The sequence below is a fragment of the Aythya marila genome, assembly GCF_965140915.1.
Source record: "Aythya marila genome assembly, chromosome: 1".
Lineage (NCBI taxonomy): Eukaryota > Metazoa > Chordata > Aves > Anseriformes > Anatidae > Aythya > Aythya marila.
In genome coordinates this window covers 157,700,269-157,714,997 of record NC_139042.1, presented here as the reverse complement: position 1 = coordinate 157,714,997, position 14,729 = coordinate 157,700,269, and the positions used below count along the sequence as shown (strand labels likewise).

The 14,729-nt window shown below is 37.1% G+C and overlaps 1 protein-coding gene across 3 annotated transcripts in view; it reads left to right on the top strand.

Annotated features, from left to right (window-relative positions):
• KITLG (KIT ligand) overlaps positions 1–14,729 on the top strand; it is a 58,421-nt gene that overhangs the window by 23,658 nt on the left and 20,034 nt on the right. For all 3 annotated transcript variants that reach the window (XR_014316769.1, XM_082751846.1, XM_082751845.1), the window contains exons 2-3: positions 1,804–1,917; positions 11,115–11,177. Coding sequence is in view for 2 of the 3 variants with exons in the window: in XM_082751846.1 (XP_082607972.1) it covers positions 1,804–1,917; positions 11,115–11,177 (177 nt within the window). In the remaining variant the exon portion in view is untranslated. The remainder of the gene's footprint in view (positions 1–1,803; positions 1,918–11,114; positions 11,178–14,729) is intronic.

The window sequence follows — 14,729 nt, the reverse complement described above, 5'->3', positions numbered from 1 at the left end:
ATTGTTTCTGTTTGCACAATTTCAAAGCTTTGTGTGGTGTATTTTTTTATTTATTTATTTATTTATTTTTAAAGAATATTAGGTACCTCACTTCACACTACTTCTACTATTTTCTCCCGGTGATTATTGTACAAATATAACCAGGCATTTCTGCTGTCTCTGTGTATGGGTACTCACTCTTCCATGATTTTGTAGTTAGCTAGATTAGAAAGCTGGACTGCTTGAAGGATCGTGCAGTAACAAGAATGGAAGTTGTCTGCTTGTTACAGCTTACTCAGCCATCTCACTAGTGACAGCATGGGAGAAGAGAAGACAAAAGGCCAGACTATCCTTTTCAGCTGCAGCCCACACTGAAGTTTTGCCTAAATAAGTCAGGAAGCCATAGTCTAAGAAAGCAATTGACAAGTTTTACTTGAGATATAAGATATATGTAAGATTTAAGAAAGAGAAGAGAGAGATTTATTTGTTGTTTAATAATTCTGGGTAAAGTGCCTGGCACTGTTCTCTCATGTTAATAATGTAGCTTCCAAGCAATCTTAATTTTCATGCTTCTTTAGCCCTTCTAGGTTACTATAATGATATTCAGTACTTTAAATCTGTAATTTTATCTCTCTGCTTTTGTAAAGAACTTCATCCCTGCTGTTTGATTTGCATTGGTTTTAAACTGAGGGGTGAGGAAGTCCAGGCTGAAGGTGTGAGCCTTCTACCTGATGCGGAGAACAGATGGGCCTGAGATGTGTCACAGTTCGTGCAGAAGCAAATGCTGGTCCCAGTCCTGCCCTTTTGGAGGCTTGGGAGCCTGCACAGGCAAATTCCATACTTGCAGTATATGTACACATCATTGACTGTTGTTGACAGCTTCAGTCAGCTGGCACAAGAAGCTTTATAACCAGAGGCAACTTTTGATTATCCATAACTTAGATGCTTTAACATTCTGGAAATAAAGATCTACAGCTTAAACTTGGCACAGGTCTCTGTGGAAAACCAGCAAAGCAAAGGAACAGCAGAAGGTGATGGAAGTTAGGCAATGTAGCCAAGGAGAATCCCAGGTGCATTACAGCTAGTTCTAGTTATCTGTTCTGTCCGAATCTCACAAGCCTGTTTAAGTACATTACATTGTTCTTCCAATAGGATTTAGTGAGAAGGGTATTTTCAAAGCCAAGCTACTGCTACCGATAGGCCAGGGTATGTCACTTAGGAAAAATAAAAATAAAATTAAAAGGTATTGCTGTTTAAGACCTCAGTATTTGGGCAGGGCCAATTATGGTTTTGCTTACAGTTTAAGTTTGTAAATGTAATGGCTGTGATGAAAACTTTTGCCTTTTATCTTGCTGTGGTCTGTTACCATTTTGTTCCTTATCATCCATTATCACATTAGAGACACAGGTTTATTGAATACTTTATCAGATGAAAGACAAGCATTTAGTTAGTTTTATATCGATGATGAAGAATATAGTGATTTTTTCTCTTCTTTGGTATCTGTTAACTTTGCAGAATCTTACCTAGGCAATTAAGTCCAGCAGGATTCCGCGTAAGCAATCTGACAGCTCAATAAGTTTTCCATTATTACTCTAAAGATACTTTCTTCCACAAAAGATCAATTAAGTGCATTTCTGTGGACCCCTGCCATATAGCAGTATGAGTACATGCTCGTGAAAGATGGAAAGTATTGTTGCATCTTGACTTCATATATGAAAAACATTGCTACAGTCTCTTATTACTTCGTTTGGATATTACTCACTTTTTTTTTTTCTTTTTTTTTTTTTTATTTCCTTTTTTTTTTTTTTCTTTTATTAAATATAGACTTGGATTATCACTTGCTTTTGTCTTCAACTACTCCTACTTAATCCTCTTGTCAAAGCCCAGAGTTCCTGCGGGAATCCAGTGACAGATGATGTAAATGACATTGCAAAATTGGTAAGTAGCTTTTATTTTAAATTATTCTTTATGTTAAACAATAATCATTGGATAATGGCCTTACATTTTTAAGGAAAGTTAACAAATCTAGATTAGAACTAGAAGAATGCTTAAAAAAAAAAAAAATAAAAATCCATTAACATCTGCCACTTGATCAAAACCAAAACCTTTATTGCAGAGAATGGAAAATAGTTTCAGCACGTATAAAAAGTGACTTTGACCAATTTAGAGTATATATACATATGTGTTTTGTTGTCTCCAAACTTGCATAAAAACTGTCAAAAGTTTTGATTCCTCAAACATTCTCGGGGAACAGACTGTTTCCCATATAGATGAAAGACTACTGTCTTTGTGTTGTTGACATGTAAGGAGTAGACTGATGACAAACAACATGAAAATGAAACACAAGTCTTTACCTTAGTTTTCTAGGAAACTTGTGATATTAAATATCTTTGTGGCAATCAAAGCAATAATGACTGAACAACTCTTATAATCTTAGGTGTGAGTAGGCTACAAAGATATTCTATATTTCTGTTTCTACTTGCTTTGTCATACCAAGAACTTTAAATCTGAAGGATTGACAGCTGCATCTGTAAATCAACTTAAGTACATTTTAACTGTTACTTAGTTGAACACTGCATTCACCTGAAAAACTGCATCTTCACGTGTGAAGTCAGTTGGTGTTTGACTTTACTAAAGTCATTGATTATGTTGACTTACAGTACCACAGGATCTAGCACCAGTGTTTTTAAGAAATACCATGTACTGAACATTTAAAAAACATACCTGCACTTACATATTGTCTTCAGCTGAAAATTATGACTGTGTTCTGGAGAAACAGTTGCAAGACTGGAGTTTATGCTATCAGACACTTAATTTGGAGTCCCTAGCATTTGCTGCCACTGCAATGTTTTTGTTTTCTTTGGGCATTGTTATATGCATTGGCACATAGTGCAAATCTCTGGGGGTCCTCTATAGTCCCTCTCAAATGCTCACTGCTTCACATTAGTCCCTTTAGGCATAAGTCTGAAGTATTGGCATGTTTTTTTTTTTTTATGATAATATTTCATCTCTTGAAAGAGTATTAAGCTTTGATTTAAAACTGTTGAAAGCATGACAGAACAACAAAAATCCTGTGAGGGCTGATGAAATTGTCTGGGACAAGGTCAGCAGTAACTTTTTGTCAATTATATATCCTCAGAACACATGATTTGACTTTCCCTTTAGTACAATTTAAACTTCAAGTATGTGTAAATACAGATAACAAAAATTTGTATCCAGCTTGAGCAATCACACTTTCCTTTTATGATACACTATGACATACACCTAATACTACAAAAATAAATTTGTTTTTGTTTGTTTGTTTGTTTGTTTTGACTGTGATTTTTCCATATCATATTCCTGCATCTTCCTCCTGTCTAGTCCAGCAACTGCAGTTCTTGCACATACCCCTGCAGCACTACATATCCATACCCCACCCTCCTTCACACTTCTTCACCTCTCTCCACATACAACCTTATTGCTAGCTCCCTCCCATGGCCCCTGGGCATGAGGCCTACCTGGGCAATGTTCTGAGCTCCTACCAGGTTCACATCCCTTTTTACTTGGGCTGCTGGCTGGAAGGAAGGAGTTCAGGTGGTGAATATTTTGGTGCATGTGCACTGCTTGTCCTGGAAGAAAAACCCTGCCTACTGTCTGGCTTGCACTACCCTTCTGATGTTGCCAAGACTGAGCATAACACAACTGGGCTGAGCTCCTCTGCCAGTCCTCAGTGAAGATGCTGTACTGTTCTCCTGACTTCACAGAATCACAGAATTGTCTAGGTTGGAAGAGACCTCAAGATCATCGAGTCCAACCTCTGACCTAATGCTAACAAGTCTTCCACTAAACCATATTGCTAAATTCAACATCTAAACGTCTTTTAAGATCTCCAGGGGTGGTGACTCAATCACTTCCCTGGGCAGCCCATTCCAATGCCTAACAACCCTCTCAGTAAAGAAATTCTTGCTAATATCCAACCTAAAACACCCCTGGCACAACTTTAGCCCGTTCCCCCTCATCCTGTCACTAAGCACATGGGAGAAAAGACCAACCCCCACCTCACTACAGCCTCCTTTAATGTACTTTTGAAGAGCAATAAGGTCGCTCTTACCTATATGCCTTTCATATCTCTTTATAGAATGCAAAATTTTGGTGAAGTTAGCTAAAAGCTTCAAAGATGTTTTGCGTGTGAGAAATAACAGACAGATACAGAGAATGCCAAGGCTGAACACCAGACACCTGAGTTCTATTTGTTTTGAGTGTTTGAAGATGTTTTGATGAGACTCCGTTTCCCTGTTTTGTCTGTGTATATTAATATTCGCATGGATTTTTTTGTGCAAAAATCATTTCCATAAAGTCTGAGCTGAAGAGATAATGTGGAAATAACTGTAGGATCTTAAATTTAGTATAAGAATTCTTGGTTTTTATTAGACTGACTGTTTTTATAAGAGAAGGCCGAAACTCACAGAGAATGCTGACTAACCATATTATCTAGCTGAAAAGAACAGTTATTCCAAATACTGTTAAAACTATATTTGCTATAAATTTGTTATCAAATTTTTGACAGAAAATCATGGCTGCATCATGAAGCTTTCATCATTGAAAGCAACAATATCTACCTGAACTCCTAAATGATCTTTTCTTCCCATCCTACTTCTATTAGTCTTAGGAACTGTCTACAAAAACCACTGTGTGTGCACTGTAGAATGATTCCTGAACTACTTTAAAACAAACAAACAAACAATAAATAAATAAATAAATAATACCTAGCCTAGGTGCTGGTGTTCTCAACATGGCTATGTACATTTGGTCTGGGTAAATGTCTGTAGTTCTTCTAATACCTGGAGCAGACCACTGACAATTGTAGCATTTCTGCATAGCACTGTATTTTTGTATATTAGCATATCTGGATTAATTAAAGAGAAACTTTATTTTCAGAATGGATGGGTAGCAATAGATTTGGAAACAGGCTTTCAAGAAGTATTTGTTTTGTTTTTATGATTTTTTTTAATGTTACATGGAGTATATCCTTAGTATATACAACATGGACTCCAAGATGTTTGCTTAAAAATTTAGTTCAGGCAGGGCCTATGACTCTTGTAAATTACTATAAATATCGTGTACCATCTGCATTTTGAAACAAAATATGCTGATTAAATTGAGAAATTATATTCTGAAGATTTGTCTTCAGTGTTAGGCATAGCCTGCATAGGTGACTGAGTTCTTTATAGGCCTTTATAGATCTATTTCTTCACTGATCCAAAGATTTTATGCCAGTAGAATATTGTGTCTTTAATCACTTTCTTCCCCTTTCACACTGAAAACAAACTGTAGGATTTCCCAGAAGGAGCTGGGGATTTCACAGAAGCTAATATTATTGTATGTACTGTTATTGCCGATGGTTATTGTTATGTTATTATACAAAGGCTTTTAGTAGATCTTTATCATGCTTGCTGAGAATATGGCAGTCATTTCTACAGGCTTTATTCTTGGCCACACTGGCATGTTCTTTGGACTCTTTTGTTCAAAGTCATGTATCTAGTCCAGTATCTGTGTGAGATAACTTACTGTTCAGCAGTAATACTCAGGTACCATCATTTATCCTAGGATGTAGGCCTGTCTTCCTCACAAACATTCAGACATCATCCTAGGTTCTGTATGGACTGAATCTTCCACATGGGAGGGCTATGAGTTCTTCATCTCCCCCAAATGTTATCCTTTTCTGTGCCTTTTTCTTCTCACTGTAAAGTAATAACACTTAATAATAATAATAATAATCTCTCCAGCTATTCAGGTCTATAATAAAGGTGTCCATTTTGGCTCTTGCCACTTCTCAAATGCTTATTAAGTTCACTTCTAATGCTATTTTTTTTTCCATCATAAAATGAAAAAAAGTGTTTATGTAGCTTTCTGTCTATACAAAAACATCTTTCTTCCAGGTTCTTGGTGAATTAAAATCCAGTCTACTGAAAAGTCTTTTTCTGCCTTCAGCCTCTACAGTTTTGCCCTTCTGTCCATTCATTGTGCTGTTCTGACCATATATCTTCTACTCATTTCCCTTAAGCTGTTTATCTTTCGTTTTATGATCAATGGCGAGCTTCTTGGTTTGTCTTCAAAGGCACTATTTACACTGCCTGTGAAGTTGTAACACATTCTGGATTTACATGCTTGTTGTAGCATCTTCTAAATATTTCCTGGTTTCTTGTGGCTGTGTTCTGTTAAACTATTGTATTCTAGGAAAATGAGAAGAACATTCCCCAATCAAAACTTTCTGTGAATGTAAATCAGGCACGTCTACTAAGCCTATGCTGGTGGAGAATAAATAAGACACACTGTTCAGTGCCCGAAAATGTGGTTCATTAGCTTAATCAATTTCATGTTGAATAAGAAACTGAGGACAGATGTATGGTGTAACTTGCTTTCATTGGTGTTAAACTGTATTTTCACTAGCATCATACTAGACTCTTAGCAAAAGTTATAGAAAGGAGGACGAGATTCGATAAAATGAAGGTTTCTGAGTATTAACAAACTTAAGACCAAAACAGAGGATTAATACAAAAATTACTTGTAGTATTTTCTGTAAGATTAAATTTATTGAAATCTTTATAATGTAATTTTGTAGTATGTAGAAGATGTCCTAAATAACAGCATTTTCAGAAGAAAAGAACAATTCAAAAATCTTTTTATTTTTAAATAGAGAGAACTTTAAAAGAACATAGTTTCATACCTATAGAGAATTAAGGTATTTAGAGAGTATTCATTCTGCATCACAAATCATTTGAACTGCTGCCTCTTTTTAAATGAAGACGTCTGGAGGAAAACACATTACTTGATGAACAAATGTTCCATATTATAAAACTGTAATTGCAGCACCTGTCGGTAAAGCCTGTCCCCATTGTTCTTTTCAACATAGAAAGTCAGCATAAAGCTATGGTACTACATTACTGTAATTGTGGCTTTGATTTTGCATAAGAATGTATGGAATGGATCCAACTCTACTGAGTGAAGGGATTACAAACAAACAAAAAAAAAAGGCAGGGTGGGGGGGGGAATCCAGTGTTTTTATCCTGTGCAGATAATCTGCCAGTATGGATGTAAGAAGTGTGAACAGAAATCGTTACCATGTTGTCTTAAGCCAAATGATAAAGATTTAATTAACTGCTTCATTAGCAGATGAGGTAAAGTAGATTGCAGAGATGATGTACAGAAAGTGGAAGCTCCTGCAGAAAAAGAAAAGCTGAGGATGCAAAGAGGGAAGAAGCAGATGTATTCAAGATGGGAAAAAAATAGGAATGAGGATGAGAGAAATGAGAGTTAGAAATGGAAAAGGAAAGTAAGTTTTTCCATCATGTGCCTCTGAATAAAAAAGAAATAATTTACAACAGCAAATGGTAATATTTACTGTAGACTTACTTAATCGTACAAAAAGTATATTTGGGTTATGCAATGTTAAGGGTGCTGTATTAAATATTGAAACCTCTGTATGTCAAAGGGAATCTTACATTCCCCAGTTTTTATTACACCTAGGAATATAGAACTTAATATTGCTTTTATATGAATTTAAAGACTTAAGTTCACTATTCTTCATGTCTGGAAAGAATATTTTGATCTCAGAGCCTGATAAAATTTCTACAACTATACCAACCACTAAATCAGAGAAATCTGGGGGGCAATTTAATTGCAGTGTAGGATTATTTTTGTTGTACATGTTACTTTCCAAGACTATCATAAAAAATGTTACTCTTTTATAAAACAAGGAAGATTATGCAGGCAGGTAATTTGTTACCCTCCAGATTTGTCACTGTACTTTAGGCCTTGTGTAAGGGAACTGAAAGGCTGTTCCAGAACTCAGTAAGTTTCAATGGACAGTCATGCTTCATCCTCCTTTGCTCAGGCAGCTCACAGTCCTTTTGTCCATTGTGCTGCTCCTGGTTGGGAACTGCAGCAGCCAGCCACCTTGGTAAGCAGAATACTTTCTGCCTTTGTGCACAGGTGCAAAAGATGTGTGTAGCCATGTTTGACCCTTTTTTGGCCCACACTCTCACTCCTGCATAAGGATAATTCCGCAGTTAAAAAGCAAGTGGTTACTTTTGGATCGGTGGTTGGCCTTCAACAAAATATCAAGATTCATTTCAGGAAAGTAAGACAGCTGAAATGCAAGCTTTAGTTCAAACATGTTCTTCACTCTTACATCAGGGGCTCTAGCCTGTTTGCTGTGAGTGAATTGGGAAGTCGAACTGGTACACAAATTTAACTACCTCACTTTGACTGAGCTCTCATCTTTTATCATTAGCAGAGCATCTGGCATGTGGAGTTCAATCAATAAAACTTTAACTAATTGTTATGTCTTGAGGTAGGGCATGTACTTTGTGTTTGACACCTTCCCCCCTCACTGATCTTCATTTTTAATAATAAGTTCAAAAATATCTTTTCTGATTCACAGTCTGTCAAGAAAAAAAATATCTGAGACTGAGCTGTATTCTCCAGGTTTGTTTGAGGAGCTGTAAGAGTGCTTGGGCAGTTACATTTTTTAACTGTGCATGAAAAGTGCTTGACAGGCTCTGATGCCAGTAAAGTAGATTGTATACATAATGCATATCAATTCTTGTAGTGTTCATTGATTTGGAACAAATTTAATCTTCCAGTGACCTTTCTTAAAGAACAGTAGTTTTGCTGACATTGCTAAGTACTGAATCCCACTAGAGTGAGTAGGGGAAACTTTGCACACGGAGTAGCATCTTCACTATCTTTGCTGGTTGAAGTGTTGCTAATCCTACCTCTCTAGGCACGCAAAGGAAGCTGGAAAGAAACTGCATTATCTATTAACGTCAGGGTGGTTTTAGAGCAAGAAAAAAAAAAGAGTGGATAAGAATTTAGAATAAATCAGACAGTTTCAAGATGCTCTAAAGAAAGAACAAATGTATTGCAATAATTTTCACTATTTTTAGTATCTTGAATCAATTCCTCAAAAATCCAGGTAAACAGAATTTGATATAGAGATTTTTAGTGGCACTTCTGCAGCTGCTGCTTTGGGAATATGTGGTTATAAAAATAAAAATAAATAAATAAATAAAAAATTGATCTATGGAAATGAATTCATGGTGGTTATTTTTATAAAACCTGTTTTTTTGTTGCTGTAGAAGAAAGCCAGAGGTCACTGAACTCAGGGACTGTGTTTCAGTCCATGGTGTAAAAAAAAAAAAATGTTTGGAAGTTGCTAGTGACTGACATAAGTACTGTCCTTGATCATTTCTTGAACCTGAACATTTTGAAATTGCTATTTCAATTTTAAATTGAAACTACATTTTAATTAACAATAAAACATTCTGTTGTGTCAAACAAAATATTATCTAAAAACTGCACAGAAAGAAAAAAAAATCACTTTGCTGGTTGCTATAGCAGCAGAAGCAGAAACAGACATGACAGAATGATCTTTAACCCAAAGAAGCAGAAATGCTTTGCTGAACAAAGTGTAGATTCTCCTTCAGGAAGGGAATTATGTATATCCTTGATATCTTTTGTCTAAACGGATTTCAAATAAGGATGAGAAGTATCCATTGAATCTTTAATCAATACAAATGAGAACAAATTTGCTGTATCACTAAGTATCACAGTACTGGTAGACCTTTTGGACAAGGTTTTTCAAGAGATTGTGGATCATGGCAGCATATCCCCAGTCAGCACCTTCACCATATGATAGCATATCAAGCACATCTCAGAGTAGTGTTGGATCCCTTCTGTAGGAGATTGCATTGTATAGTTCAGTAAGACATCTTTCTCCACTCCTTATCCTTGCTTCAGAGCACCCCATACTTACCCACAGTGGTAGAGTTGTGCTCAGCTGATGTGTGCAGAAGCCTTCCTTTGCCCCAGGACACTTCAGTGATGTAAGTATATCGCTCACCATTAGTAGGAGGCACAGCTTCAAAGTTAAAGTTGTGCGTAAGTGTTTTTCTGTGACCATAAGGTAGGCAGGTATTTTGTTAGTTTCAAATTTACTATTTTGTTAGGTTTGTTAGGTTCAGGTATTTTGTTAGGCTAGTCAGCTGAATATGAGCTAGCAGTGTGCTGAGGTGGCCAAGAAGGCCAACGGCATCCTGGCTTAAGAAGCAGAGTGGCCAGCAGGACTAAGGAAGTGATTGTCCCCCTGTACTTGGCTCTGGTGAGGCCACACCTCAAGTACTGTGTTCAGTTCTGGGCCCCTCACTACAAGAAGGATATTGAGGGGCTCAAGCGAGTCCAGAGAAGGGCGACGAAGCTGGTGAGGGGTCTGGAGAACAAGTCCTATGAGGAGCAGCTGAGGGAGCTGCGTTTGTTCAGCTTGGGGATAAGGAGGCTCAGGGGCGACCTTATCAGTCTTTATAAGTACATTAAAGGAGGCTGTAGAGAGGTGGGGGTTGGTCTATTCTCCCGTGTGTCTGGTGATAGGACGAGGGGGAACAGGCTAAAGTTGCACCAGGGGTGTTTTAGGTTGGATATTAGCAAGAACTTCTTTACTGAGCCCATTGGAATGGGCTGCCCAGGGAAGTGATGGAGTCACCATCCCTGGAGGTCTTTAAAAGACGTTTAGATGTTGAATTTAGCAATATGGTTTAGTGGAAGACTTGTTAGCATTAGGTCAGAGGTTGGACTCGATGATCTTGAGGTCTCTTCCAACCTAGACAATTCTGTGATTCTGTGAAATGCCTGCTTACGTTGAAAGTTACTTGAAGGAGAAGGGCTTAGTCAAAGATTACCGGGCATGCATGTTTGGAGAAGTTCAGGTTACATGCGAATTGCCACACAAATTTTCCCAACAGTTGAAGACATGCCATTAAAAGATGGAAATGCAGTGGAAATTCTGCAGTAGTGAATAACCTCAGACCATCACTTCTTCTCACCACATTAGTGATTTTAATTCTTCTGGGCAGTGCTGAACATGATCAGATTGGATCTGAGAAAGTTAGGGAGGTGTGGGAAGATACTTCTATCCTGAGCAAATAAGATTTAGTTTCAATTCTATAGGAAACAGTATGTACGTTTTTGCAGCTTGTAGGTTACACAAATCTGTGTTGAATATTTGATGGATTCTGATGAATACAAAACAATGGAATGTGATGGAAGATGTCTTATTTTTTGTAGTTGGTAATAACATTTTTATTATCTATTTATTGTAGGTTGGAAATCTGCCAAATGATTATATGATAACCCTTAAATATGTCCCGAAGATGGATAGCTTGGTAAGTACAATCACTTCATGATAATTCCAATAAAACAGCCCACTAGGACCTGTGGTGGTGATAACGTTTTTAGCTAGTCCTATGGCTTAATAAGTTACAGTTGAAGGATGGTTGTTCCACTTTTGCAAGTATTCATTTAAAAGACAGTAATATATAGCGATTCCTGAAGTCACTTAAAACCTTGCTAATTACAAGAATCCTGCAAAAATATTTCTTCATATTCCATTTTTTACCATTTTCTCTGGAAAAAAAATAAATACACCTAACTATGGTATTATTTCATTATGCCAATTGATTTTTCTTTTTCTTAAACAAGTTTCAAACAAACATAGTTTCTTATGAATTGTAGTTTGGAATATATCCTAAAGTATCATTCTAGCTTAGAAATTGTGTTAAAGTACAGCAAACGGACTAGACAATGAAGAGAAGACCAAGTTCAGCAAATAACAGTGTCAGTAACTAAACAAATGGACAAAAAGTGAGGATGTTATTTCATTCAAACATGCTGTGAAGTTCCTTCTACACATTCTTTCTATATAACTCCATAGTTAATACATAATGATGCTTTTAAGTAAACACCTTCTGCCTTCTTTAAAATGTTATAGCCTTTTGTATTAAAAACTTTTTCATACTATCTTATTGCTTATTCTACTAAATATTTTTTCCCTATTATTTTCCCATATTTTTTAAAAGGATGGGTTGAAAATGCTCTCTTGGTTGTTGCATGCAGTGAAAAAAAAAAAAAAAAAAAAGAAAGAAAAGAAGTTGAAAATAGAAATTCTGCTGAATGCATATTCCTTAAACTTTACTCCTTTGGCAGAAAAAATCAGCAGAACAAATTCTATGGAAATCATGTGCACTAGGTCCTATATAATACAATTAAAACTAATGAAAAAATAATTATTTGCTCAAAATAACCATTACGCAGGAAGACCAGCTGCCACCATCCCCTGGTTGCAGTGCATTTTGCAATTCAGCCCTTTCAATGCCTGCTGTGATGAGCATCGGTGGAGAGCAGCCGTAGCCTGGGTTCTGCTCCCCACTCAGGGACAAGCAATGCAGCTGCCTGGTGTGGGCTGGGCTGTGTTCTCTCTGTTGCTCTCTTGGGAAGTGTTTATGTTGTGGATGAAGAAGACCAGGGAGCCAGCTTGAGCAATGGACTCCCAGTTGTTCTCACTGCTTAACTCTTACCTCCCTCCGTGGTTTAGTGTTGGCTGCCAGTAAGTAGTTTCTTCTATAGTTTAAACGCCATGTCATCTTGCTGCATCACATCCAGAAACCTAGATCCAGTTTACATTTATGATGTGTAGCCAAGAATTAAATAGGAAGAAGAGAAGTTTAGAGCTGGGATTTCCATATTCACTCTGCTTGTACACCACATTCAGTAGTGGTGAGGGAAGGTGCAGCTCTTGGCTGCATGCCTTCCCAGGGGGAAGTATTCAGCGGTATTCATGTCCTGCTCTGCCAAATTCCTCTCTGGGGATTTCAGCTTGTGTACCACAGCACATACCACAGCAAGGGCTGACTGAATATGTAGGTTTTGCTCTGGGATCTTAAAGGTCCCTGCAAGCTGAGAAACCTAGGGGTCTGCATAAGGCAAACCTTTTGTTCAGCTTTGAAAAAACTGAAACAACACTTTTGTTGCAGTTTGCTTTTTTTTGTTTGTTTTGTGTTGGTTTTTTTTTTTGTTTGTTTTCCCCAATAGATTTCAATCTTAAATGTGTGCACAAAGTGAGAAATGTACCCAAGGTAGAAAATCTAGAATGTAAATGACTAAAGGTAGGAAAGCAGAGTGAATGCAAAGCAGATGGAAAGCCAGTGTAGTGCATGTAACAGGAACAGACTGACCTGATCCATTAAACAGAATGGTTGTTGCATTATGCACTAGCTCAAGGCATTTGAGTGGTGTTAAAAGTAGTCTTGAATAGAGCAAAGTGTGTAGTCTAACCTGAAGGTTAAAAGGCAAAGATGACAGCAGCAGGGGCTAAATTCAAAAGGAAAGATAAACTCCAAACTTTTAGATAAATGTAGAAAGAAAAAACTAAATGATGAGTACCTGCAACTACAGAGGAAGTTAGGTTTGTAAGTATTCCAAGATATAATTCCTAGTCCAAATTTACACACATAAAAAGAGCAGAGTCAAACCTCTGTTTCTCCTTGACAAATAATGTCAGTTTTAGCAGTTTCATCCCTGTGTTTGATAGGTATTGAGAAAGCACGAGAATGCATCTCTTGATTTTACTGAAAAGAAAACTTAACACTCCCGTGAAATACAGCTTTGTAAGTCAAAACAGTTCAGCCAGAGGAGATTCTCATGCACTTGCTAAACCACAGGAACAAAACCTCAGATAAAGTTTCCAGGTTTGTAGCTCAGAGTAGCTACACCAAAGCAAAAGTAAACTTGTTTTCTGTCTCCTGATGGGAGATGGCACAATGCATGCTGCTTGAATGGAGTACATTTCAACAAACCATCTCTGATTTTTGAATCTGCCTCTCTCCTCCTGTTGTAGTGCTTGAAGGAGAAAAGGGAAGCAGAGAATCAAGCCAAACACTATCCGTTTCACATTGTGTTTCATTCCTTTTAAACTCTTGATATAATTGCAGAAAACTTGTTAGTAGTGTGTGAGAAAGTTGTACACAAAAATGAAACCTGAGGTGGAGCTAAACAATTTGTTTCCTTTCAGTTCTCTAAGCATGGAAGCCTAGTGATCTGGTTGGTCTTTGAAAGTATGGATGTTTCTTCCTCATCAAAGACATATACAGATCATGGCAGAACAGCTCTGTTACTTAGAAAGTCATTTGTCTCCAGGTAATGATACTGATAGTAGTAAATACATTTTTTTTTTTAGAATAAACAATCTGTATGCAGAGTTACTGCAGAAATTGACTCAAATGAGATAAGTCTAGAAACAGGTAGAGTGGCAGAATTTTCCCTTATGCTGCAGGAGGAGGTATGAATGGTCTCATTGGATGCTGCCCAGGAGGGTTGTGGAGTCTCCTTCTCTGGAGACATTCAAAACATCCATGGACGTGTTCCTGTGTGACATGACTTAGGTGTTCCTGCTCCAGCAGGGGAATTGGACTAGATGATCTTTCAAGGTCCCTTCCAATCCCTAATATTCTATGATTATGTGATTCTGTGAAATCACGGAACATTCAAAACAATTTTAGTAATACTGAAGGTACATCTTCCTTAGGGGTTGCTAGGTCAAAATCTTCATGGCTGGCAGGCTTGAATGATCATTTGACATTTTCACCAGTTGAAAAAAATTGCTCCATATGTGGAATAAATTTCCATAACATTTACTGTGAATAATGCAATATTTATTGGGAAGAGATTTCCATATACATGTTGCGATGTGACTAACACGTTACCTGCCTTTCTACTGACCATACTGGGTAAGGGCAATTTCTTTTTTTTCTTTGTTGTTGTTTTGGTTTGTTTTGGGTTTGGTTTTGGTTCTTGTTTTTGTTTTTCTGGGGAGAGTGGAACTGAGTGGCTCTTTTATTTACTTAACTGTTGTTACATAAATCCAAGTAAAATAAGTTAAA